Below are 26,223 nucleotides of genomic sequence, written 5' to 3'. Positions count from 1 at the left end.
AGTTTTAACGAAAAAGACAAAAAGATGTTGTAAGTGAATAGTACCACGATTGACTTTTTAGAGTAAAAATGTGATTTTTCGTTAAAGTGAATAATACCGAGAGCTTTTCGTTAAAGCTCCCTTAAATTAATTTTAATTAGCTCCAGGGCCTGAGGACCGTACAATATTATCCAAGAAGGTTGGTCGAAGAATGTAATTCCAACATAATAATCCAAACAGGTAGCCGTCACGAAGTCTCTTTCTTTGGAGTTGAAACATGCATTTAATTACGTGAGACTTTTTTTTGTTTAACTATCTCACGTAATGTCCGCATGTGCATGAAAAATGCACATATATACTGCCTCTCATACCATTTCATTTTCCATCTACAACTGTTTTAGATTGATATTATCGTTGCTTCTTATTGTATTCCCTCGTCGTCCAGGAAAAACTGCGCTTTCATGGAGAAAGAACCCGCATTCACGACTTATTCAACTATGCATTTGCCTCCGGGTTTCAGATTCCATCCATCAGATGAAGAACTCATCGTTCACTACTTGCGAAACAAAATGATTTCGCATCCGCTTCCAGCTCAGTTGATCACGGAGATCGATCTGTATAAGTATAATCCGTGGGAGCTACCCAGTCAGTACTGAAGCATTCATTCATTTCATTCCTCCATGGTTAATCCTTCGATTTGGATTACACAGTAATAATCGAGTGTATATGTTTTTGAATTGTTTGTTTTATTACTTGATTTTTGCAGACAAGGCTTTGTTTGGAGAAGATGAGTGGTACTTCTTCAGCCCGAGGCACCGGAAGTATCCGAATGGGGAGAGGCCTAATAGAACAGCAGCAGTGGGTTATTGGAAGGCTGCTGGAAGTGATAAGCCAATTCTCACCTCTTGTGGATCGAAGCGGATAGGAGTGAAGAAGGCTTTGGTCTTTTACACCGGTCGAGCTCCTAAAGGAGTTAAGACTGAATGGATCATGAACGAGTATAGACTGCTCCACTGTACGGTTAACCCCTCGAGATGCAAAGGTTCTATGAGAGTAAGTCGATAGAATGAGATACTGAGTTTGCATATTAAATATATGTATCTCAAAAAATGGAACAAACCACTTAAAGGCATAAGCTTACTAATCAACCAATACGTACTGTACTTTGTTTCACATTTGAGAAATGCTAGCTTCAGTCATCCACGTGTCTTCCTGATAACTGTTGATCCCCACACCCATAAACTGTTTAGAGTCGCTCATGCTCTATCAAAGTCTCGTGCTAGCCTAGCTAGCTAGGTTCCCTCAGAATTCAACATACTCAATCTTGCCTTGTACTATAGCTAATGTGTTTTTAAAAGTGAAACACAGATGGTAGAGGTACTAAACATTTTAAATCTTAAAAATCATTGCTTCAGACCATGCTTTGATTTAAATTAAGTCGTCGTCTTCATGTTTTTTTTCACTTGACTCGGTAAATTATGCAGTTCATACATCTTCTTTGATCAAAGCAATGTGATCAAGGGAAATACATTTAAAAATGCTTCGTCTTGTAACAGTTGGATGATTGGGTACTATGCCGAGTTCAACAGCGAGGAAACACAACAAAGAACACATGCAACGCTCAAGACATCTACAACACTGAATTTTGGAGGTGCCTACCAAAATCTGGGCTAACAGTACGGCCTACAAATCCAATCCATCGTGCTGATATAATCACAGATTTTCTATACAAAGACTGTCGAGTATTAGCTTCCATCCTCGCCGGTCAACCTCCATCACCGATAGAGACCTCAAGTGCGAGCTTTCAAGGGAGCAAAGATAGCTATCCAGTCGGCTCAAATAACAAGGTAAAATCCACAGTATCAATTTCTTCTTCGGGCATTAATTCCACACTAAAAAGGAAGATTAGAGAAGAAAATACGAAAGAAAATCTCTTTCCACTCATAAATCTAGAAAGCAAGAACAAAGATGGGAACGTTCTGCCTAGCAAGAAACTAGCAGCTGGCAATGTTGTCAACTGCTACATTCCAAACCACTTGCAAAATGACATACCCAAAGCAAATCCAACTGTTCCAGCCAACTTTGAGGAGTTTAATGAAATGGCCTTCCTAGATACATACTCCTCGTAATAAAGTCTTTGATGAAAGCTATGTGCCCTTGAGGAATGAACACATTCAGGAGGCCATAGTTTCTGGCTGTACAGCATGAAGTGTAAACAAGGTGTACAAAGCACGATATCGATTTGGCCTCCAAGACTGGGCAGTACATATAACCAGTTCAATAATCTACATTTGTTGCTAGTTAACTCTGTTTATGTGGAGAGTGCTCTCCTGGTTGGGAATATTTATTACCACCCTCATAAGAATGTGTAACTTCATGCTTGATCAAGGATGGGAAAAAAAGAAAGAAAAAAACATTTTTCAGTGTAATAATATGTAAATTAGTATTGTCAAATACTTAAATAATATGAGTAATTATCATACATGTTCAGTTTGTTTTAATTTCATTGGGTTATAAATTCTTTCCATTTACAAAAAGATAATTTGACATTCGATAGCATAGTTTTTTCCTAGTGCAATTTAATTTGCTCACCCCCTAAAGTAAGGTGATGCTCACCAAACTAATATAACGGCAATAAATTGGGGTGAGCATCACACTTACTTTAGGGGGTGAGCAAAAATGCACTCAACAATATGGATTTGGATCGAACAATGCACTGTAAAACTATTTAAGGCAAATTGATGCTCAATAAATTCATTGAAGGACAAGTACAGACATAAATAAAATCTAAACTACAAATTTTCCACATTGTTGGGAGAAAGAACCACCGTGAGCAAGAAACTGTATATAATCATCTTCAAGTAGCCAAAACCCGATTAGATAATTAACGTTGTACTTGAACGGAAGATGTTAAAGAGATACAAGCTAGCAAAGCCTTATGAAATGGAAGAATGTAATACCACATCAGATATGATCCGATAAGCTGCTGAAGTCTTTTTAAAGTAACTTCATCGCAGTAGTAAATAAAACAGTTGAACATCTCATTTATTCAAGGAAAGAAAAGTATGTTAAAGCATTCAGAACACGCAAAATCAATTCTTAGACAACTCCGTGAAATAAATGTGGCATAAACAGTCTTATGAGTTATTTTCCGGAACATGAAACCAATTTCACAAATATAAGCTTCTTAGCATTTGGGGACTAGATTTTAAGGTTTTCTCAGTAAAAAGACAGAGAGAATACTTGTAAAGATAGAAGGCGATTCCCAGAACAATACAAAGCAAAATAACGTCAAAGATGAAATTCCAGCTCGATCTCACCTGCAAAACAAACCAAGTTTCTCATTAGTAGAGCCCTACCTGTATGATGCAACAATTAAAACTGATCAATATGGTCAGCGTACAGATACCTTGTTTAGATTTTCCTTGAGCCTAACATTGTTACTTTTTATGTCAGATGTAACCTTGTCCACCTGTAAAAGCATCAAAACTCCATCACTAAGTAATGAACTTAAAATGTTACAAACACAATCTCTCACCGGTGTCGCCGGAAAGATTAGGATTCTAGTTAGAGAAGAAAATCTCACTTTTGTTTCTATCTCACCAATTAGTGGGAGTTGTCGGTCCAATTCCTGAACATATCGAAACAACGATCAAAGTTTGAATTCTTCCAATAACACAATGAACCAGAGTTATGTGCATCGATCAACCGCATTCATATCATGGGCCAAATCTTTCAAAGTACCCAAACCTTCCGAGATGATATCTAGACCTTCATCCTGAGCAAGTGACCAACTCAATCAAAATAACAGCAGAGCTGGACTGCAGGAGAATCAAAAGCAGCTGTCTAACACTAACTTTTCTTTTGCCTCAAAGAGAAGAAATAAAAGAAACTAAATTAATCAGGATCAATATATACCTGTTTTAGTTTCCGCATTTGATACTCCTTCCTGAACTGACTCGATTCTTCTGTTTTGCTGGAAAAACTCACTGTCAAAGTTCCCATCTAAATGGTAAGGGAACACATTAACCTTAATAATCTATCAAAAGGCTTGACATTCATTGAAAACTATAACAGCAGAAAAATAAAAAAGCATATAAAATACTGATTACCTGATGAGTCAAGTTTGATATTTTTATGAGATGTTGAAGTTCCCCATTCCCCAGCTTTTTTGGCTGCAGTTTCTGTCCCATCTGGTATCCTCTCAGGCAGTGCAAAAACCAGATCACTACGTGTTTCTAGTTCTTCAGGGGACAGCCCTTTAACCTGTAATTAAACCAAAATATGAATACAAGTTAAGCAACTTTGTTGTTACAAGTCTTTAGAGATAATAGTGGTGATAATAATCAATATTAAAGGGTACGACCCAAATTCCTTTATGTTTGTGTAGGTGTGCGTGTCTATAGGTCCAAGACGTTCACACAGTCACACTATGGTTGCCATGTTATATACTAAGGCTATATGTTGGGCACACTCTTATGGTATCTGAAGAACCATGCCGACGCCAATTCATGCTCTCGCGTTGCGGGATGATATTCTCACGCTGTGCAACTCACTATTTAGCTTTTGGATTTGGTCACGTTGGTTACGTTTTTTGCTTTTTATTGTCAAAGCGAATCCACATCAGTAACCAAAAAGTGCAGCGTAAACATCATTAGCGGGATAAATGTTAGAAGGTTATGTCAGTTCAGGGTAAAACATGAACATGAGATATGAAATGATAATATAGACAAGAAGGAATTAACAAAAAGAAGATACATGAAGCCCTTTTCAGAACATCTTATTTTCTTCGAGAATGCAGAACTGGTGAAGTGTGACAGAAAAAAATTACCTAAGGAACTGAAGAAGCAAACCCAAAGAAAAAAGAAGAAAATTCATGACAAGTCATCAAAGTAGAGAAGCTCATCGTTAGATTCTATGCAACCCCTTGAGAATTCATGTGAACGGGTTCTCTATCTGCTTCGGAACATAACGCATAACTTCGTAGAGTCCCAACTCTGATGCTAATGGTCTCGGAACATAAGCTGTATTATAAAGAGGAAATGCAAGATCTCATGGAATATATCTACCGAGGTTACAGTTGTCTCGTTTCGCCTCGCCTCTAGGCAAGCGCGTTTGCTTCCACTCTGTCCTAGTCTAGTTCCTTGTAGCTTCTGCAATTTCGTTGACGATGATTGTTTTGTTCCTTTACTACAAGAACCACTCTTGTTTGTTCATCTCGTGCGTCGATGATAGACACACAGTAAACAGTAACAATCAGGCTCAATCCACACCATTTTTCCAAAACCAAGAAACTATGGACTTTTTTCGACCACAAGAAACTACCGACTTTTTTCGACCACAAGAAACTGTCGACTTTGGAGAGAAAGCCAGCAATTAGATAAGAACGTGACATAAATTTGGAGGTATTCTCACACACTTCATCCGTACACACCATCTCCATCTTGGCTAATCACCATTGGCTGAATCAAAATTCCCATACATTTTTACCCACCAAATCTCGAATCACATGCGCATCCTTCAAAATTTATGTTTACACAATCGATTAAAACCAATAGAAAAGGAAAACATAATATGTGATGCAGCATATCTTATGATTCATTGTGTCCTATATAATCCTACTATATAAAAATAAATAAAAAATCATATCTAATCACATATATTTTCTAATTTTGTCTTAGTTAATAATTAAACATGAAACTTAAAAATAAAATAAAAATAGATGAATAGGATTCGTTTCACCTTTTTCTGAGCCAACGTGCGCAGCTTAGGAAGTTCCTCCATCAAGCGAGCCATGCTCCGGCGAATTTCCACATACGTCGAAACCGTCAAAGCCCGACTACTCTCCTTCGCAGCCTTCTCGGCTTTCTTCACATTCCGACACACAATCAAATTGTTCGAAAATTTAAATTATTATTATAGTAATTAAATGGAATTTAGAAGTGGTGCCTTTGGTGGAAAGATGTGTCTTTCAAATGAAGAGTTGCTACTTTTAATTCTTCAATAATAGTCACATGTTTTCTAAAGAGGTATCTCAAATTTTATAAATAGAGAGACCCTCTATAATCATTCAAAACCTTTTTATTGTTTACATAATCATACATAGAGTGAACTAAATATTAGATAGTCTCATTGAGTCCACTTGAGAGAGTATTCAACCCAATCGTGGTTCATTGGAGCCTTATGATTTGGAGTGCTACTATTACAAGGGTGTGGTCATTGTATCTTGGGAGACAAGCACCCATCACCCATGAGCACCGTAATTAGGCGTAAACTTGTCTTAAGGATAAAATTTCTAACATTTACCTCAATTGTATTTCCAGATTTTTCTGATCCATTATGTCATGTTATTTAACATTGTTTACTTATGTGCATGTATCACTTTGATATATAATTCCATGAATTATTTCTTGATTTCCTATGTGATTTACTATAGCAATTAAACCCTATTTTTCCAATACAAATAACTCAAACATTGGCTCGGCAACCAAACACAAGTAGCAATACCGGACAACCAAAAGTGAGACGATGAACCATAAGAGCGGCTTTTATTTCGCTGTCGACATGAATGTAGTGACATGCAAAGGCATCTTCTCCGGCGGGGTTGAGGTCGCCATGCTTCTTGACTTCATACTTGTCGTATTTCTTGCATATTGAGTCGACTCGGGAGAGAATGTCGATCACGCTCACTTTCTTAGTTTTTTCTCGAAATCAGAAGAGAAGGTTGCTGTTCGTCACGTTCAGGCATTGCACCTCTCTCTTCTGACTCTCCGCCTGAATTTTCAAATGATTTTTCCATTTTGGAGAAGCAGGTAGGAAGGAAGGGCATGAAAGCATGGAATTATTAATTGTCTTTTTGGCGGCTACACATCCAATGGGCTGTTTATACTTAAAATTCGACAATACTTATACTCAATAGTGTTTACTCACCTTTTGCTTTTGTCCAAAAATAAATTAACACATGTTTTATTATTTTAGAGGACAATACTTATACTCAATAGTGATCACGTATCTTTTAATTTTGTCCAAAGATAAATCAACACATGTTTTATTGTTTTAGAAAATAATGAACATGTTAGTAATTTTTCTTGGCCTTTAAAAACGAGAAACACGTTGAGTCAAATAAAAAAGTAAGTGCATAGAATACTCACTAGTGATTATGAAATATTATTCCAAAAATTTATTTTGTTCAATATGTTTTAAATTTAACAAGTTTGGTCACCATATTTTATAAAGTTTACAATGTCAGTCACTTCCGTAAAAAAACATTAAATGATTCATTTACTAATTAAAAACTAAAGATATTTAATTAAAAATAGCCCTATTGTCCCTCTTCTCCCTCCCATAACCCCCAATCACCCCCATGTCCCCGAATTGCATTTGCAACATAGTAATTCACATAGGCCCTTTATGCAAAGGGGTTCCCATTTTTGAAAAAAAATTGGGATTAGGTATGGGACTCACTCCATATCGAATTTCAACGATTTGAACTGTCTATTTTGTAAGTATCAATTCATAGATTCTCCTTGCAAAAATTTAATTCAATCCGAAATCATTTGCTACATGTTCATTATCAGCATGTTAGTAATTTTTCTTACTGCCAAGCGTCGGGGAAGGAGATTAGCTTATTAAATTCAGTGATCTATTTCAGTGCAAATATACCGGTGGAGATTGTGATGAGCTTAGTGCTTTACTGGAAATGTCGACGATCCAGGAAAATACTTTGTATCCTGGCAGTTTGAGGTAGATAAAAAAAGGGAACCCTAGCTTATGTCAAAGACCGTATATTAGGGAAAATCGAGGGGTGGTAGCAGCAGGACCTTTCACAGGCCAGAAATGGAACTTTAATTAAGGCGATGGCCTTGACAGTTTTGGCATATCTTATGAATGTCTTCAAATTTCTTGATGTATTATGCAGGGATACAGGTGCGACTGTTGCTAGGTTTCTGGTGGGGACAAAAGCAAAACGAGCGTAAAATACATTGGCTTGGCTGTGAAGCCTTGGGTTAGGCAAAGAATGATGGTGGGATGGGTTTCAGGAACCTAAAGGACTTTAACCTTGCATTCTTAGCAAAACAATGTTAGGGGTTGATTCACGAGCTAGGCTCTCTATGGTGCCAAGTCCTCAAGGAGAGATACTTCCCTCATACTTCGTTCTTGGAAACTAAGGAGGGTAGGAGAGCCTCATGGATCTGGGCAAACCTGACAGAAGGAAGATAAGTGTTACTAAATGGGGCGCGTTGGCAAATTATGAATGGGGGCCAAACTTGGATTTGAGTTTATAGATGGGTGCCTGATGTGGTCCCAGGTCACCCAACTTTCTTAATTGGTGCAACGGTGGGTGACGGCTAGCGTGTTGCCTCAATCATCCACTCGGGGGAGCGATGCTAGCAATTGGAGCCAATCTGTGGGCTAATTTCAGAGGAGGATGGCTCGGTTATCACTAAAGTTCAGGTGGGTGATTCCATAAGCCTGGATAAACTGATTTGGCCAACTGAGAAGAAAGGAAATCATACGGTAAAATTGGGGTACAGGTAGCTAAGAAAAAAAGGGCAGAAGGTAACAAAGACGGCTATCCACATCAAGAATCATGGTCCCTACTGTTTGGAAAAGGTTACGAGCGTTGGAGGCTAAAAATCATGAATGTCCTGTGGAAAGGACTAAAAATGCAACTGCAACAAAGGCAAATATTTTCAAAAAGACATGGGCTAATAACTCCTCTTTGCCCTTTATGCAATGAGCAGGAAGAGACTATTGAGCACTTGCTCCTCTTGTGCCCTTGGGTGAACTTGGTTTGGTTTGGAAGGCCTCTAAGTTATATGATTGATAGAGCCACAGTAACGACCTTTGAGACACAGTAACCACCTTTGTTGCTTGGCTATCGAAGACATTGAATGAGAATTTGGTTAGAAAGAGAGCTAGAATCATGACTCAACTTGCTTTTATTTACTGGCACATCTGGAAAGCTCATTGTAAGGCAGCTTTCAACCATATAGCCCAATCGCCAACGCAAACCATCCAGGCCATCTTGTGTGCAAGGACCCTATTCATGAAGGCAAAGGAGTTGAATTTACCAAGATGAACCTCTGAGCCTCAGATCACTGGAATGTGATCGTGATTCCCTCCCTCACCTCGAATAGTAAAAATAAATGTCTATGCGAGCTAGAAACCAAGGGGCTGTTGATGTTTAAGCCTTGCAGCTGCCTTGTGTTTGTTGTGTTCTGTTTCATTGTAATTCAAAGTCTCTTTTCTCTTAGTTTTGAAATGTAAGGCTGAGATTAAATCAAAGCTAATAGGCTAAATGTATGTGTGTCTCATGGTATAACATCTCACTCATATGTGAGCATGTGAGATACACGTGAGTTTGTGTAATGGGAGAGGTAGTGCGCCTTCAAACGGCTATATCTTCCCCCACTCTATGTTTGTAGCTTCTTAATCATTTCAGTCATAGCTGAATGAAATCAGAGAATTCACAGAGCTCTTCATCTTCTTCGCATCTCCATTTTCGTTTTCGTTCTTGGTTGAAATCAAAATCTTATTGATTTCTTCTTGGTTTTGTGCTCTGCTGTTCCATAGAACTCTAACATGGCCTCAGAGCCTAGTTCATCGCTTTAATCTGGGCGTGAATCTGTGTTTTCTGGGTTCTTCAGTGAATCGCTGAAGAATCGAGTTTCTTAAATCTTCAAATCGAAGATCTGTGTCTAACATGGCTGGATCAATGAGTTCTGAACTTCGTACTCCCATTTTCAATGGCGAGAACTATGAATTCTGGAATATCAGAATGCGAACCATTCTCAGATCTCATGGACTTTGGGATCTTGTAGAGACTGGGTTTACTATCCCAGAGTCATCTACTGTGGTTGAGATAGCTGATGAAAAGAAGGAGAAGGATGCAGCTACTCAAATGTCAACAAACGTTGCGGAGATCATAATGAAGGATGCTAAGGCCCTTGGGTTGATTCAAGGAGCTGTGTCTGATCAGATTTTTCCCAGGATTTCTAATGAAGAAACCTCCAAATGAGCTTGGGATATCCTACAGCAAGAATTCAGAGGTGATAAACAGGTTAGAAATGCGAAATTACAAGGTTTACGCAGAGAGTTTGAGTATACTAGGATGAGAGATGATGAATCTTTGTCTGCATATCTTACTAAACTGTTTGACATCATGAATCAAATGAGGAGTTATGGTGAAGAACTATCTAGGGAGAGAGTTGTTCAAAAATTACTTATAAGCTTGCCTAGAAGTTATGACTCTATCTGTGCTGTGATTGAACACTCAAAGGATATTGAAACACTTGAAATCCAAGAAGTGGTTGCTTCTCTGAAGGGTTATGAACAAAGGCTTGATATGCATACTGATCACTCTACTGAAAAGGCATTTGCTAGTCTAAATGTTGGGTCTAAGTTTCAAAAACCCAATGGGTTTTCTGGTACACAGAAATCAGGGAAAAGTTGGAAGAACAAAGGGAAAAAGTGGGATACTAAGCCTAATTTTATCTCTAAGCAGAATAATTCCCATGATTCGAACAAAACAGCTTGCAAACATTATGATAAACTGCACTATGGAAAGTGCTGGTTTGAAGGAAAACCTAAATGCACAAATTGCAATAAATTTGGTCATGAAGTCAGAAACTGTAATGGGAACAAAGTGGTGCAGAAGGCTAACTATGCAAATCAGGTTGATGATATGGGAACATTATTTTTTGCTTGCAACTTTGTGTCTCAGGTGAAGGTCAATAACACCTGGTATATTGACAGTGGTTGTAGCAACCACATGACAGGAAATGAAAGCTTGCTGGTGAATGTGAGTAGAAATCTGAATGCAAAAGTAAAAATGGGAACTGGTGAAGTTGTGAGTGTAGCAGGAATAGGCACACTAGTCATTGAAACCAAGATGGGAAGAAAGCACATACAAGAAGTAATGTTAGTGCCTGGTTTGGACGAAAATCTTTTAAGTGTGGGGCAAATGTTGGAACATGGTTACTATCTGCTATTTGGTGATAATGCAGTTTGTATCTTTGATAGCTGGAACTTGAATGGACTGGTTGCTAAGGTTCAAATGACTAGCAACAGATGCTTTCCTTTAACAATGATGCCTGCCACACCACTAGCATTAAAAGCTAGTGTATCTCATTGCATTCAGATTTGGCACAAGAGGCTAGGGCACTTAAACACAAGGAGTTTGCTGCAACTCAGGGAGCAAGAAATGGTTCATGGGCTACCTCACTTGGAAAATTCCAAAAATGTCTGTGAAGGATGTATGCTTGGCAAGCAACATAGAGATGAGTTTCCAAGAGAATCTGCTTGGAGAGCTAAATTCCCACTTGAATTGATACATACTGATATCTGTGGTCCAATGCAAATTGCCTCAAATGCTGGAAACAAGTACTTCATTCTGTTCACTGATGATTGTACGAGAATGACATGGGTCTACTTTCTGAGGTACAAATCTGAGGCATTGGAGTATTTCAAAAGGTTCAAAGCAATGACAGAATTGCAGTGTGGGTACAAAATCAAGTATCTAAGAAGTGATAGAGGTGGTGAGTTCTTGTCTTCTGAATTCAGTGACTATTGCAATGTTTCTGGGATTCAAAGGCAACTAACTATGTCATACACACCACAACAGAATGGTGTGTCAGAAAGAAAGAATAGAACTGTGGTGGAGATGGCAAAAACTATGTTACATGAAAAGGGCATGCCATACCAGTTTTGGGCAGAAGCTGTGCACACTGCAGTGTATCTCCTCAACAGATGTCTCACTAAGGCTTTGGATAAAAAGACTCATTTTGAATCCTATAGTGGAAGAAAACCTAGAATTGCACACTTGAAGATTTTTGGGTCAGTATGCTATGTTCATGTTCCCATGAATTTAAGACACAAACTTGAGTGCAACAGTCACAAATGTGTGTTTGTGGGTTATGGAACCAGTGAGAAAGGATACAGATTATTTGATCCTATCACTAGCAAGATTATATTGTCTAGAGATGTAGTATTTGATGAGAGTGCTAGATGGGATTGGGATGACAGCTCTGGAAAACAGTCCAGTGTATCGATCACTACTGATATGGCAGAATCTGATCTAACTCAAGGGTCAAATGTTCAAGATGGAAGTGTATTCCCTGAGGTTATTTCTGATACTTCACTAGATGATTTGAATACTAATGCTGATGATCCAAGCTCAAACATTGATCTATCACAGAGCTATGATTCTACTCCAAAGAAATGGAGATCCTTAAATGAAGTCATTGCACAGTGTAATGTATGCATTATGGAACCCGAGAATTATGAAGAGGCTGCCCTAGATTTGTCTTGGATGAAAGCTATGCAAGCTGAGCTAGACATGATTGAGAGGAATAATACATGGATGCTGGTAGATAGACCATCTAGCAAACCTGTGATAGGTGTGAAGTAGGTATACAAAACAAAACTGAACCTTGATGGAAGCATTCAGAAAAACAAAGCTAGACTGGTTGCAAAAGGTTATTCACAGAAGCCAGGCATTGACTTTAATGAGACCTTTGCACTAGTTGCAAGGTTTGACACCATAAGGACTTTGATTGCACTTGCAGCTCAGAAAGAATGGCAACTATTCCAGTTAGATGTAAAATCTGCATTCCTTAATGGTGTACTCAAAGAGGAAGTTTATGTTGATCAGCCTCAAGGATTTGTCATACAAGGCAAGGATGATAAAGTGTATAAGTTAAGTAAGGCATTATATGGCCTTAAACAAGCTCCAAGAGCTTGGTATGATGAAATTGATTCTTACTTCACCAAGGCAGGTTTTAAAAGAAGTCCTAATGAAGCCACCTTATATACTAAGGTTGAAAAGTTAGGGATTCTCATAGTTTCTGTCTATGTTGATGATATTGTGTACACTGGAAGTAGTGACACAATGCTTGACAGATTTAAAAACGACATGATGCAGCATTATGAGATGACTGATTTGGGATTGCTATATCATTTTCTTGGTATGGGAATTGTTCAAACCAAGAAAAACATCTTCATACATCAGAAGAAATATGCAATGAAACTGCTGGAGAAATTTGGACTACAAGGTTGTAAGTCTGTGGGAACACCACTGGCAGCAAATGAAAGGTTATGCAAGAATGATGGGAGTGAAGCTGCAGATGAGTCTGAATACAAGAAATTGGTGGGAAGTCTTCTGTATCTTACTGCCACTAGACCAGATATAATGTTTGGTACTAGTCTCTTGGCAAGATTCATGCATGGTCCAACTAAGAAACATATGGGAACAGCAAGAAGAGTACTAAGATACATTCAAGGTACTATGGATTTTAGCATTGAATATGTAAAAGGAAAGTCAGCAGTTCTTATTGGATATTGTGACAGTGACTGGGCTGGGAGTATTGATGACATGAAAAGTACATTAGGGTATGCTTTCAATCTTGGCTCAGGTGTGTTCTCTTGGGCATCAGTTAAACAAAACACAGTGGCATTATCCACTGCAGAGCTGCTGAAGTAACATCTCAGGCCAAATGGTTAAGATTTGTGTTGGAAGACTTCGGGGAAGAACAAGTTGAACCTACTTTGCTAATGTGTGATAACACTTCAGCAATAGCTATTGCCAAGAATCCTGTGTTTCATCAGAAAACAAGACACATTAGCAGGAAATTTCATTTCATTAGAGATGCAATACAAGAGAATGAGATTGAACTTGTTTATTGCAAATCTGAAGAACAAATGGCAGATATCCTGACAAAGGCACTACCAAAGGAGAAGTTCAACTATTTCAGAGAAATGCTAGGAGTAAAGTCAGTTGCCAGCTTAGAGGAGAGTGTTGATGTTTAAGCCTTGTAGCTGCCTTGTGTTTGTTGTGTTCTGTTTCATTGTAATTCAAAGTCTCTTTTCTCTTTGAAATGTAAGGCTGAGATTAAATCAAAGCTAATAGGCTAAATGTATGTGTGTCTCATGGTATAACATCTCACTCATATGTGAGCATGTGAGATACACGTGAGTTTGTGTAATGGGAGAGGTAGTGCGCCTTCAAACGGCTATATCTTCCCCCACTCTATGTTTGTAGCTTCTTAATCATTTCAGTCATAGCTGAATGAAATCAGAGAATTCACAGAGCTCTTCATCTTCTTCGTATCTCCATTTTCGTTTTCGTTCTTGGTTGAAATCAAAATCTTATTGATTTCTTCTTGGTTTTGTGCTCTGCTGTTCCATAGAACTCTAACAGGGGCTTCATTGGGCACGTAGGGGTTACGGCTAAGAATTCGAGCAAAACATGTATAACAATCAGGACAAGGCAAGTTCAGGCCTCTACTGCGTTACAAGCTGATGTTATAACGATTTTGGAGGGTTGTCTCCTTGCCAAACTCTGGAATTTTCCTCGAATCACGATTGAATCTGATTGAAAATAGGTGGTTTATGTTTAAATAATGCCATCAACACTTGCAGCTGGGACATCTTCCCCATCCTTGGCTGTACCTTGAAGCTTGGGAGCTCCTTTCAAGCATGTTCATGGTCTTAGGTCCCAAGTTCGGAAAATGAAACGGCACACTTCGTTGCGATGCACCATGGAGCAAAGATGCGCTACTTAGTCTGGGTCGAAAGGCCCCCATCTTCGTTTGTAAGAATTTTGAACAAAGACTGCCTCCAATGCCCTCCTTTGTAAATGATGGTAGTGTAGGAAAGGAATTGAAGTCGGGACCTTCTATGGCAGCGTCACTATATTTTCCCTGCTCTTGCGGGTTTATGTTTCTATGTTGAACTTTGAAGTGTTTCTCAATCATTTTGCATCATTGGCTTTGCCTTATTTAATGAAATGCTTTTTTTTTCTTATAAAAAATAATTCTAACAATAATTTAAATTGTTAAATGCTCTGGTGTAGAGAGAGGGAGGTGAGTAGATTGGTCAAAAGTTTAAAATCAATAAAGAAAATGCAACATGGGTTGCGGCTAGGGATTTGATAGATAAAGTAGGTGGTGATGGGAGGTGGCGATGGACGAGGGAGAAGGTCGGCAGGGGAGGGGCGGCGAAGGTGGGCCTGAGGTATATAACCCGTTCTTTTTTAATTTCCTTGATTCCACTCTTGTTGAATTCTACTGGCCCATGACCAGATACAAGATTTGGGCCAAGAACAATCAAATCATAATAGCCCGACTCTCATGAAATCTTGATTTTTTTTTTTTTTTTCTTTTTGGAAACAGATGGCAAGTGATTTTTCCGCTCCCAGTTTCTTCTTCAACACTTAGAGATTTCTGTCTTTTGATTCTACTTGGAATTATTCAATCCGAGTTTAATAACAAACTTAGAGATTTTTCTTACAATAATTCTTGACAATCCACAAAAAATAAGATAAAGAAAAGTGCACGATGACTTTTAAAAAAAAAAAATCCGATAACAAGTCTTCATTTGTTTTTTGGCAAAAAATTTGGACTTTGATGCTCCACAGTTATAATTTTCCATTGGTAGTTAAGGTTGGTGGTTTGAAAAACCTTAGTGTCAAAGGGGTAAATGCGTCCGTCGTGAATAGGGTGGATATCTCGTATCCAAAAACTAGCGTCAAACTCGATTTTCTACAATGAACTATTTTTATCAATGGATTAGTTCGAATCAAACTTGAGATAATGGGTGCAATCCAAAAAGATATTCATCCGCTACCAAATTCTGAGGAGTCAGCATCCATTTTAAACGTAACATCATGCAAACAGGAAAGAGTAACAAACAAACAAACAATTGAAGAGCTTGTCTCTGCAACACAATTTCCCAACTTCCTCCACTTCCACATTAGTGAAGTAACCATCCAAACTCCTCACTGGAAAAGCTAGTGGAATAAAGATCTTACAACAAACAGATAGTTGCATAAAGATCGTACAGCTCTAGTGTTTTCTCAACTAGAGCTAATCTTATAGATAAATGCTAACACGTCCCCCCTCAAGTAGGAATCATTATGAATCGAACAAACAAGAATTGGAACACAAACAGGTCCTAATATGCGACTGATACAAACCGACAATATTAAACACAACCAAATAACAAAATGTTGACAACTAAACCATATGAGCCGAAGCTGTTTGTTTTTAAGCTTTTGAAACATCAGAAGGGAAGTACCATTGCTATATTCCATGGGCAAGTAATCCCTATTCAATAAATCGTAACAACCAACCGCGCTTTGCTTTCTACGATGGCAGAATGTAGATTTATGCCAAAAGTCTTGTAAATCAGTAATTAATCTTCCAATTCTCAACTATACGTGAGGTGAGTAGAGCTTAGCTAGCAAACCTTACATAGTCTGCCGCAGATCACAAAACCAACAGAGTTCACAGAACTAGCATAGCATAAAGCTCACCTCATTCTAAAATGAATTAAGAGAACTAGCAGAGCATTTAACGTCACGCTTAACAGAATTTTATCATATAATTAGAAGACATCTTGAAGATTTCTTACTTTTGTGTGGTAACAAGTATTCTATTTGCTCTGTACTCAGCCAGCAAGGTCTGTCTATTGAGATGACGAGGGGATTGACGAGTGTCAGACGGTGAACTCTGTGGATAAACTCTGCCCCAGTCAAAAATTTATGTTTCTGCATTCACTCCCATAACTATAGTAGTAGTCATCAAGAAATCAAATGATTCAAAGATATCAAGAGTAATGGGCACTCATTTTGTAAGAAGTTTAAGTTTATGAACACCCCGGCCCTCGTAAATAACGAACGTTATTCCTTCTAACTATAGTCCCCATCATTCGCAGGGAACAAGCCGACAAACAGTCAGTTATAATCAAGTTCCTTGCATTTGTTCATCATTCATCATATTCTGTATTTCCAATTATTAGATTTCACCCAAAAAGGACCAAGGGCATGGTTTTCTGAGCATACAACAATAGTCAATGTACAAACAATGACAAATGAAGTGCACATCCATTCCTACTTATCTAAGGAAGAAGCAATGATTAGTGGAGATCATACAACAGATACTGACTATCTTTCAGGATAATTTTCATTTAATGAACCAGCAACCAGCAAAGAATGCATGATTTATGCACAAAAGAGATGCAAACAAAAGGGAGATGCAACGATTTATATGATATTATCAACTCCGTCAAGAACAAAGCACAAAACAAGGAACATTTCAGCAAAAGAGGGCTTGTATGCAAATGATTAAACATCTTTCTCTAAAATCTCTATACCCTTTTTTCTTTGGATCCCCTTTTTTCCAACCAGTTCTTATTGGCAAAAGTCTACTTGTTTTCTCTCATCATGAATCTCCCAAGTTAGCACAATTCTGTTTTCCTTTTAATCTTTTAAATTTCTACAAATTCAAAACTATTGGATCCTCAAATTCTCAATCATTCAATGTAATTATGTAACACTTCAACATTAGAGAGCAAAATAACGAAGGGATAAATATTACTCGATTTTGATCCAAACACAATCCAAGAGTCAACAGATCCAAACTTTAAACAAAATTGAAACCCTAACAACATCAACTCTGCGAAAATTTACAGAGCAAAGCGAAAACAAAGCATTCGTGTCATTGAATTACCGATTAAGCTCCGAATCCGAACCCGATCCGAACCAGGACTCAGAACTCAAGCTCCGCCACCAGATCGGTGGAGGTACAGCTTGCCAAACACATGAAGAGCCGTGACGAAGCCTATGAAGCAGAGACTCATGACGAGGACAACAGTCGGGGTGATCTTCAAGCCAGGAGCGTCGTCCGTGTAGAACCTCAGCATGTTGTTTCCGGCACCTGATCCGCCTCCTCCTCCGCCGATGCTTCCGGAGCCGGTGGAGCCTCCCACACGACGGCGACGCATTCCAGCCGTCGCGGCGGCCGAGCCCCGCGGAGCCATGACGCCGGGGCGCGCAGTCGCAGAGGACGACGACGACGCTTGGGACTGAGATGAACCTCGAGCCATTGTTAGGACAACACGAAGAGGGCGTGAGTTACAACGAGAGAGAGAGAGAGAGAGAGAGCAACCGAGCAAATGAAGAAAATTTAGGGAGTGTAATTAATGTGGACGATACTTAATTATTATTTTTGTTTACTTCTTTATAGTTGGGTTAGACACGTCAAATTATAACATTTAAATTATAATGGATGGTTAAACGTGGTAACTTGAAGTTTTATATTAAATTTTGTATTCCTCTAAATAAATTATCAAATGTTATTTTCTTTTAATTATATAGAGTTTTAAATTGTTGTATTTATTATAAAAATTAATTGAAACAAAATTTTTATTGGTTGAAATATTAGTAAAATAAGAAACCTACCATTAAAATTAATAAGTTCTACGAAATTTTCAAATTCAGTCAATAAATAACACTTCGATTGGAAGAATAGAATTTAACATTAATTTTAAAGATGCTCTTGGTTAAATTGTGATGTCAAAAATAAATATGTACCGCCTAAGGAAGGCCAGTGAAGTTAATAAAACAGTTACAGTTGGATCAACAGAACCAGATCAAGTGCCAAAAAATGCTATTATTATTTGGATAAATTATATTTTACTCTTTTAGGTTTGGGTGCGATTACAATCTCATACAACATTTTTAAAATATTTCAATTTCATACATTTACTATTATTTTATTTCAATTTCATGCATCCGTTAAAAAATCTGTTAGTTAAACCGTTAAATAATGAATAATGACATGACAAATGTGGAGTCCTCATTAGTGTTGACGTGACTGTCAAACTTGTGCTACATGGACAAATAACTAATAAAAAACTAAAATTTAATTATGACATTAAAATATTAAAAGAATTGGAAGTATATATAAATAAAAAATATGGTTCATCTTCCCCAACGAACACCCATTTCTCCCATCACCACCCCCTTCCACCATGACTTCTGCACCTCTTTCTCTAACCAGAAATTCCTAACTCCCCATTTTTCGCATCCAATTTTGCGTTTCACCTCTTTCTATAATTGGGATTTGTAAAACTTAAGTACACTCAAGGTTTCACTTCAATTGCACTACCCCTTCAATGATGGGATGCATGTATTTATATTGCATTCCAGATTACATCAGGAAATTGAAATCCCTATTTACAAGGCTATTTGAAATTCAAAGATACAACAGAAAGATTAAACTTCGAATTACATGTAAAGAAATATTTGAAAGAGTCTTAAACTAAACCAACTTTTGTTGGATAACGCTTCGATTTGATCACAAACTCTTGAAGACCCACGCAGACTATGACTTGGTCTAACATTCCCCCGTAAGCTGACAGGCGGATAAACAATTGGAAGCTTGGAGACTAGGAGTTTGAATTGCGTAGAAGACAGTCGTTTAGTGAATAAGTCAACAATCTGATCTTGAGAACAAATATAATTCACCATTAACTGACCACGAACCACCTTCTCACGAACATAATGATAGTGAACTTCCAAATGTTTCGTTCTTGAATGAAACACAGGGTTTGAAGCTAGGGTAATGGACGATATATTGTCGCACCAAATTGTTGGACAGACAAGATGTAAGGCTGGTTTGGTATTGCTGTGCTTTGAAAAAAAAAAACCGTTTCTGCTGTGCTGTGAGAATAAGCTCATTTTTGCTACTTAACGTTTTTCAGCTTTTTTTCACCCAAAATTGTGAAAATAAGCTATTTTTAAGTTTACCAAACACCTTTTTGAGTTCAGCTTTTTTTTATACCCACTTTTTATAAAAACACCTCATTACCAAACCAGTACGTAAATGTAAGTCACGGAAAAGGAACCTTAGCCATAATAGTTCTATAGCTATGTAAGCTAGCTACCTGTACTCAGCTTCTGAACTGGAGCGAGACACAGTTTTTTGTTTCTTAGAGCTCCAGGACACAAGTTAGAGCCTAAGTAAATGCAGAAACCACCAGTGGAATGCCGAGTGTCAGGATTCCCAGCATAATCAGCATCTAAAAATGCCGTGAGATGTGCAGTACCAGGTTTATACAGAAGGCCATGCTTGTACGTGGCCTTAACATAATGAAGTATCCTTTTGACAGCTGTCCAATGTGTATTCTTTGGAAAGTGCATGAACTGACATACCTGATTCACAGCGTAAGAAAGATTGGGTCTCGTGATGGTAAGATACTGAAGTGCTCCAACAACACTTCGATACAAGTCGGGACTGTTATATGGCTCACCATCATACGCACTCAATTTCTGGGCGCAAAGAACTGGAGTTGAAATTGGTTTGGCATCCAAGAATTTGGTATCTTGCAACAAATCCTATGCATACTTAGCTTGACTTAAATGCATCTGATCATCCACATATTTTACCTCAACTCCTAGAAAATAATTAAGTGGACCCAAATCCTTCATGGAAAACAAAGTTCCCAACTTTTTAATTAAGCAAGCCATTTGTCGTGAACTATTTCCTGTCAACAAAATATCGTCCACATATATCAAAAGTATCAAGTAAATACATCTATGATTGTAAACAAATAAAATGTAATCACAAGTGGATGCTTGAAACCCTAATTGGAGCAAAAATTTTTGAAAATCGATGAAACCAAGCGTGATGAGCTTGTTTCAAGCCATATATACTCTTTTGCAATTTGCAAACATAGTTAGGGTACTACTTATCAACAAAACCTGTAGGTTGTCGCATATACACTTCCTCATTCAAAAATCCATGCAAGAACGCATTTTGTACATCCAATTGTTTGATGTGCCACTTTTTTGAAACTACAAGACTGAGAACAAGCTTATGGTGCTGTGCTTCACCACAGGAGTGAATGTTTCTGTATAATCAATACCAGGCTTCTGATGAAACCCATTTGCAACGAGTCTTGCCTTATGCCTTTCAACTGAGCCATCTACATGTTTTTTAATCTTGAATACCCATTTGTTAGGCAACAAGTTCATTCATGGATGATACGAAACAAGTTTTCAGGTACCACATTGCTGCAATACATTGAACTCTTGAACCATAGCATTCCTCCATTACTGTTGCTTGATGGCCTGACTAAAACAGGTTGGTTCAACTTGAGAATGATCAATGTTAACATGCAAAGCATATTTAGGATTACGTTTTTGAACGCCAAATAGTGAGCGAGTAGTCATTCTTTGTGGTTGCACTAGCTGTTGATTTGAGGAGGTAGCACCATGATTATCAACTAACATGGATTGGTGCATATGAGGAGATTGTACCACCTCTTGCTCATTTGAAAATGGGTTGGTAGGCCTAGAGTTTTGTAAAGGCATAATGGGTGGCGTGTCTAAAGGATTGGGTAAGGTAGTGGCTGCGAGTATGTGATTTGAATTAGGATTAGGAATATTGGATGTGATGTTATTTGGTTAAGTTAGGGACTCTAAAGGCTGACTAAGAGGTAACGGATTTGCCTGTGTTGATGGAGATAAAATTGGAAAAGTAAACAATAAGTCAGGGGAAGTAATACTACTTGTGTGTCCAACGCTCTCCAGGGAAGATGTGAGTTCCTTAAATGGAAAAGTATCCTCATCAAATAGGACATGGCGAGACAAATATATTCGTCTCGTGGACAAGTCCAAGCATTTGTACCCTTGATGAGTCAATGAGTAACCTAAAAACACACATGGTTTTGACTTTTGTTGGAATTTATTTTGCGCATAAGGCACTAATCAAGGATAACATTGACAACCAAACACTTTAAGATTTTCATATTTTGGAACTTTGTCAAACAATTTTTCATACGGTGAATTATGGGACAAAGCACGATTTGGCAACCTATTGATTAAATAAGTTGCTGTTAAACAAGCATCCACCCAATATTTATTTGGAATATATCATGAGAAAGCATGACAATACTAGTCTCAACAATGTGACGATGTTTTCTTTCTGCAATACCATTTTGTTTAGGGTGTTTTGGACACAAAAATCTTTGTGAAATGTAGTGAGTTGCATGATAATTTTGAAAGACATGACTTTTACACTCACCTCCTTCATCACATTGAAGAGTTTTGATTGAACTATTAAACATGTTTTTGACTTGTGCTTTAAACCTCACAAATATTTCAAATACTTCAAATTTATTTTTCATTGGAAAAATCCAAGAATATCTAGAATAATCATCCACAAACAACACATGATAACGAAAACCTTCAATTGAATTAATTGGAGAAAACCAAACATCAGAATGCAAAAGTTGCAAAGGAAATTGAGAAACAGACTCCGAAATACTGAAAGGTAATTTAGTACTCTTTCCTAAGGGACATGACTGACAATGCATTACATTGGAAGCACCAAAAATTGGTACTTCCTTATTTGAAATTAAAAACTTAACAATAGACGAGGCAGGATGACCAAGGCATGAATGCCATTTTTGAGCTGAGACTCAAATGCCTACACACACTGAAATAGGGTAATTAAACTGTCCACCGCCACCTAAAAATGGGTATAAGCCATTCTCACATCTCTTGTGGAAAAGAGTCTTTCGGGTCTTGAGGTCCTTCACAATGAAAAAATGAGGAAAAATAAGTATGCAACAGTGATTGTCTAGGGTAAATCTATGGGCATAAATAATATTTGTGGAGGCAGTGGGACATCTTAGGATATCTTTCAATTCAAATAAGCAAGATTTAGTTTGTAATTTATTTGAACCAGGATGCGAAATAGAAATTCCATAATCATTACCTACTCCACCAACATTCTCATTACCGTTATACTCCTTTGGATTAACCAAATTCTAAATGTATGGAGTGACATGTGCATTGACACCAGTATTGAGCAACCACTGCCCATTGTTTTGTCGGTTAAGAGTGATTGGAGATATAGCCATGGCAGTGAGTCTCTTGGCTGGGATCCTTCATTCATATGCATCATGCATTCTCTAGTAGCAATCTAGAGCAGGATGCCCTTATTTTCCACAAATTTGGCATGTAATCCTTTCTCCTACACTATTGAACTTTTCACCATTGCATGCAAAATTAGGTCTCACATTGTTGTTTTTATTATTGTTGTGGGGATTGAAAACTCGCTGGTTTCCAGTAGCACCACCACAACCAAACAGAAACATTCTTCGTCCATTTCCACGACGTTGTCCACCACGACCTCTTGCAGTGACAAACGCATTAACAGGAGCAGCCTCTATAAGTGGAGCAGTGTGCTCAGTTATTCTCCTCTCTATTGTCAGTAAGAGCACCTCAAGTGTAGGGTACATGATTGAAGTATCACGTGCCTGAGCAGCGTTGATTGTCATCTCATAAGTAGGCCCAAGATTGTTCAAGATAATCTAGACAACTTCATCATTATCCATAGGTTTGTCACCTAGGGCAAGGTTATTAGAAATAGCATTCACCTTATCAAGATAATCAGCAATCGACAAATCACCTTTTTTTTTGTTTGCATAAGTTCATTCCACAGAAACAAGATGAGATTCTGGGACGTAGAGGCATAACGTTGCTCGAGAACCTCCCAGGTAGCACGAGAGGTCATCTCGCTGGCCACAATCGAGAGCACAGACGGCGTGAGAGAGCCATTAATCCAGCTTAGTATCATTTGATCGTGTTGCACCCATGTTGTGTATGCATGATTGGTAGTTGCACTTCCAGAAAGCTGGTTGAGAGGGCAAACAATAGTTCCATCGACTCTTGAGAATAAGTAAAATTTGAGCCAACCATAAAGGATAGTTGGTCTAATCCAGCTTAATGTTCACAACAGTAGTTAAGGAAAAGAAGGGGTTCATAGTAGAATTTATGGGGTTGGAGTTGGTGGTTGGGGTTGCAGCACCGTTGCTAGAATTTGCCATGGAAATAAAAAATAAATAAAAAAAGGAACTGTGTCGTTAGACTACTAAGGCTCGTATACCATGTAAAACTTAAGTACACTCAAGGTTTCACTTCAATTGCATTACCCCTTCAATGATGGGCTGCATGTATTTATATTGCATTCTAGATTACATTAGAAAACTGAAATCCCTATTTACAAGGCTATTTGAAATTCAAAGATACAACAAAAAGATTAAACTTTGAATTACACGTAAAGAAATATTTGAAAAAGTCTTAAACTAAACTAACTTTTGTTGGATAACACTTTGACATGATCACAAACTTTTGAAGACGCGCGTAGACTATGACTTGGTCTAACAGGATTGAGCTGGAGTGAAACGCAACTCAATACTTTTACTTTTCCAACTACAGATGGATGTTGTCAAATCTAAAGTAGTTACAAGGACAGGTGGTTCAGACAATGATTTTTCAATGGACGATGCCAAAATTGGCAATGATGACGAGGAGCAAAGGGCGTGATGACCTTGAACGCGTTCGATTTGATTTCGTTCTCGGCCGAGCTGGACCTGTCAGGGTTGTTCGAGCCGTTGAGCAATAGACCGGTGGAAGATGGCGAGCAATTTATCAAAAAACTTACAGAGATAGAGAGAGAAGAGATTGGTTATTGGTGGAGGTGGGTAGATTTTTAGGGTTTATCTTTAATTATTGCGATAAATCCGAGGATTGACGAAGTTTGTAAATGCGGAGAAGCTAAAGGTAAGGCTATCTCCAACCGAAGGGCCCAAAGGGTTAGAGGATCGAAAATTGCCCGAAAACCCACTCCAACCAATGGCTAGGCTAGATAGCTCGTGGGCCCCACAGAATCTGAAAGGCCCAAATGACCAACTGGCTAGCCCAATCTAGCCAGCCCGCCCTGGGCTGAGCCATTGTGATTAATCCTGTCGGATATAACTGACAATAATAATACTTATTCCTATCGGATATAACCGACAGGAAAGGTTGCCAAAATTTGAAATTCAACGGCTAGTTACCATTGGATTCAAATGTTTTTTTTTTATTATTATTGGGCCAAATTTTTGTTTATGAAATTTAAAAATTGCTCTTTTTTTTTTTTTTTCTTCCTAAGCCATTCCTACGTCTTTTAAAATTTTATATTATACCTTGGTTTATGAAATTTAAAAATTCCCTTTTTTTTTTTTTTCAAGCGATACCTAAGCCATTCCTACATCATTTCTCACATAATTTTTACGATTTCATACTATCTCTCTTCATTCTATTTCAATTCTTCACATTATATGTTCTTACCTCTTGCAATAATCTTTCCGTCAATTTTTTCAATAACATTATATAACATTAAACAATATTAAACAACATTAAATAACATTAAATAACATAAAAATTATACAACATAAAAAAAAAAATATTTAACAACATGAAACTTAAACAACATTTTGAAAAACATTTAACAATATAAAACTTAAACTCCTACTCCATGCTATTTTTGGGCCAAAGATGTGCAACAAGATCTTGTTGTAGGTACTTGTTTATGGCACGGGAACGTATCATTCTATAGCCTCATGTACTCATTTATAGAGATACTACAAGTTCATGGATTGAAAGGCAAATTAGGCCCATCATATATTTTTGCAGAAGCCATCTTGACCTATTTAGATCCTCTTGGTCGTCATCAGACTCTCCATCTATATACCCATCTCGCTCATCCTCCACAATCATATTGTGTAATATGATGCAAGACATCATGATGGAGTCTAAATTTTCTCGACTCTACCCTCTTGCCGGTTCGCTGATGATCTTCCACCATACTTGTAGAATACTGAAAACTCTCTCAACATCTTTCTGGTATGCCGCTTGGTGTAAGGTAAACAAATTTTCAGCGTCATTCCTAGGGTTTGGAATTGCTTGGACAAGTGTCACCCACTTTGGGTAGATGCCATCTGCCAAGTAATACCCCATATTGTACTGATGACCGTTGATGTAGTAGTCAAGTTGAGGTGCTTTACCTTTTGTCAAGGTATTGAAGAGAGGTGAATGCCCAAGAACTGTAATGTCATTTTGGGATCTAGGGACTCCAAAGAAAGCAGGCCAGATTCATGTGTCATACGAGACAACCGCCTCTAACACAACAATTGGCTTTCTCGACCTTCCACAGAAGTCTCCTTGCCATTTGGTGGGGCAGTTCTTCTAATCTCAATGCATGCTGTCTAATGACCTTATCATGCCCGAAAACCCACGGTTTTTAGCTATGCGAAGGAGCCGATCTAGATCTTCTTGATTTGGCTCGCGAAGGTACTCATCTTTGTAAACCTGAACAATTATGACACAAAATTGTTGAAGAGTTTCAAGGCATGTAGACTTAAACATACCATGGGTTTTATTCATCGAATCAGTTAGGGAGCCATAGACCATCATTTGAAGTGCAACAATAACCTTTTGATGAGGTGAGAAACCAGGGCGGCCTGCTCTGTCTCATTTCTATCAAAAGTATGGATTGAACTGCTGGACATCGCTAAGTACACGCTCAAAGACATGACGCCTCATCCGGAAAGGATGTCTAAAATCCTCTT

The 26,223-nt window shown here is 38.0% G+C and overlaps 4 protein-coding genes across 22 annotated transcripts; 1 reads left to right on the top strand and 3 right to left on the bottom strand.

Moving 5' to 3' along the window:
• The first annotated feature begins 476 nt into the window (after positions 1–476).
• On the top strand, positions 477–2,108 carry LOC103930657 (NAC domain-containing protein 2). Its single transcript, XM_009340021.3, has 3 exons — positions 477–624; positions 746–1,032; positions 1,536–2,108. The coding sequence occupies exons 1-3, from the start codon at positions 477–479 to the stop codon at positions 2,106–2,108; spliced, it is 1,008 nt and encodes a 335-aa protein (XP_009338296.2).
• Positions 2,109–2,202: 94 nt separating this feature from the next.
• LOC103930656 (syntaxin-71-like) lies at positions 2,203–5,849 on the bottom strand. Of its 19 annotated transcripts, none has more exons than XM_048569543.1 (7): positions 5,722–5,847; positions 5,049–5,497; positions 4,092–4,245; positions 3,898–3,984; positions 3,389–3,610; positions 3,223–3,299; positions 2,203–2,358 (listed from the first exon to the last, which is right to left on the bottom strand). In XM_048569543.1, exons 3-7 carry the CDS (start codon positions 4,170–4,172, stop codon positions 2,277–2,279), a joined length of 549 nt encoding a protein of 182 aa, XP_048425500.1. In that variant the 5' UTR covers positions 4,173–4,245; positions 5,049–5,497; positions 5,722–5,847; the 3' UTR covers positions 2,203–2,276. The 19 variants fall into 19 exon arrangements, 6 of the variants coding, with proteins under 6 accessions (XP_048425500.1, XP_048425501.1, XP_048425502.1 ...); XM_048569544.1 differs by lacking the exon at positions 5,722–5,847 and having other exon boundaries at positions 3,389–3,451; positions 3,566–3,610; positions 3,898–3,968; positions 4,454–5,347; XR_007252716.1 differs by lacking the exon at positions 2,203–2,358 and adding an exon at positions 3,730–3,800 and having other exon boundaries at positions 2,678–3,299; positions 3,389–3,451; positions 3,566–3,610; positions 4,092–5,497; positions 5,722–5,849.
• An 11,474-nt stretch (positions 5,850–17,323) lies between these two features.
• LOC103930622 (protein transport protein Sec61 subunit beta) lies at positions 17,324–17,885 on the bottom strand. The gene has a single exon (XM_009339981.3). The coding sequence runs from the start codon at positions 17,863–17,865 to the stop codon at positions 17,536–17,538; it is 330 nt and encodes a 109-aa protein (XP_009338256.1). The 5' UTR covers positions 17,866–17,885; the 3' UTR covers positions 17,324–17,535.
• A 1,814-nt stretch (positions 17,886–19,699) lies between these two features.
• LOC125470350 lies at positions 19,700–23,109 on the bottom strand. The gene is made up of 2 exons (XM_048569309.1): positions 22,849–23,109; positions 19,700–20,092 (listed from the first exon to the last, which is right to left on the bottom strand). Exons 1-2 carry the CDS (start codon positions 23,107–23,109, stop codon positions 19,700–19,702), a joined length of 654 nt encoding a protein of 217 aa, XP_048425266.1.
• Between the last annotated feature and the right edge of the window lie 3,114 nt (positions 23,110–26,223).

This window comes from the organism of the source record quoted next, unplaced genomic scaffold (genome assembly GCF_019419815.1).
Source record: "Pyrus x bretschneideri cultivar Hongxiangsu unplaced genomic scaffold, Pyrus_bretschneideri_v1 Contig5, whole genome shotgun sequence".
Classification (NCBI taxonomy): Eukaryota; Viridiplantae; Streptophyta; class Magnoliopsida; order Rosales; family Rosaceae; genus Pyrus; species Pyrus x bretschneideri.
This window is presented reverse-complemented; position numbering and strand designations above follow the sequence as displayed.

Coding starts and splice junctions, on each gene's coding strand:
- LOC103930657 (XM_009340021.3), top strand. CDS start 477: ATGCATTTGCCTCCGGGTTTCAGATTCCATCCATCAGATGAAGAACTC. Junction 625..745: donor TAATCCGTGGGAGCTACCCA/GTCAGTACTGAA, acceptor TGATTTTTGCAG/ACAAGGCTTTGTTTGGAGAA. Junction 1,033..1,535: donor GATGCAAAGGTTCTATGAGA/GTAAGTCGATAG, acceptor GTCTTGTAACAG/TTGGATGATTGGGTACTATG.
- LOC103930656 (XM_048569541.1), bottom strand. CDS start 4,492: ATGAATTGGCGTCGGCATGGTTCTTCAGATACCATAAGA. Junction 3,969..4,091: donor TATCAAACTTGACTCATCAG/GTAATCAGTATT, acceptor GAACTTTGACAG/TGAGTTTTTCCAGCAAAACA. Junction 3,300..3,388: donor TCAAGGAAAATCTAAACAAG/GTATCTGTACGC, acceptor TTTGTTTTGCAG/GTGAGATCGAGCTGGAATTT.
- LOC103930622 (XM_009339981.3), bottom strand. CDS start 17,865: ATGGCTCGAGGTTCATCTCAGTCCCAAGCGTCGTCGTCGTCCTCTGCG.
- LOC125470350 (XM_048569309.1), bottom strand. CDS start 23,109: ATGACAATCAACGCTGCTCAGGCACGTGATACTTCAATCATGTACCCT. Junction 20,093..22,848: donor ACAATAATAAAAACAACAAT/GTGAGACCTAAT, acceptor CTTTGCGCCCAG/AAATTGAGTGCGTATGATGG.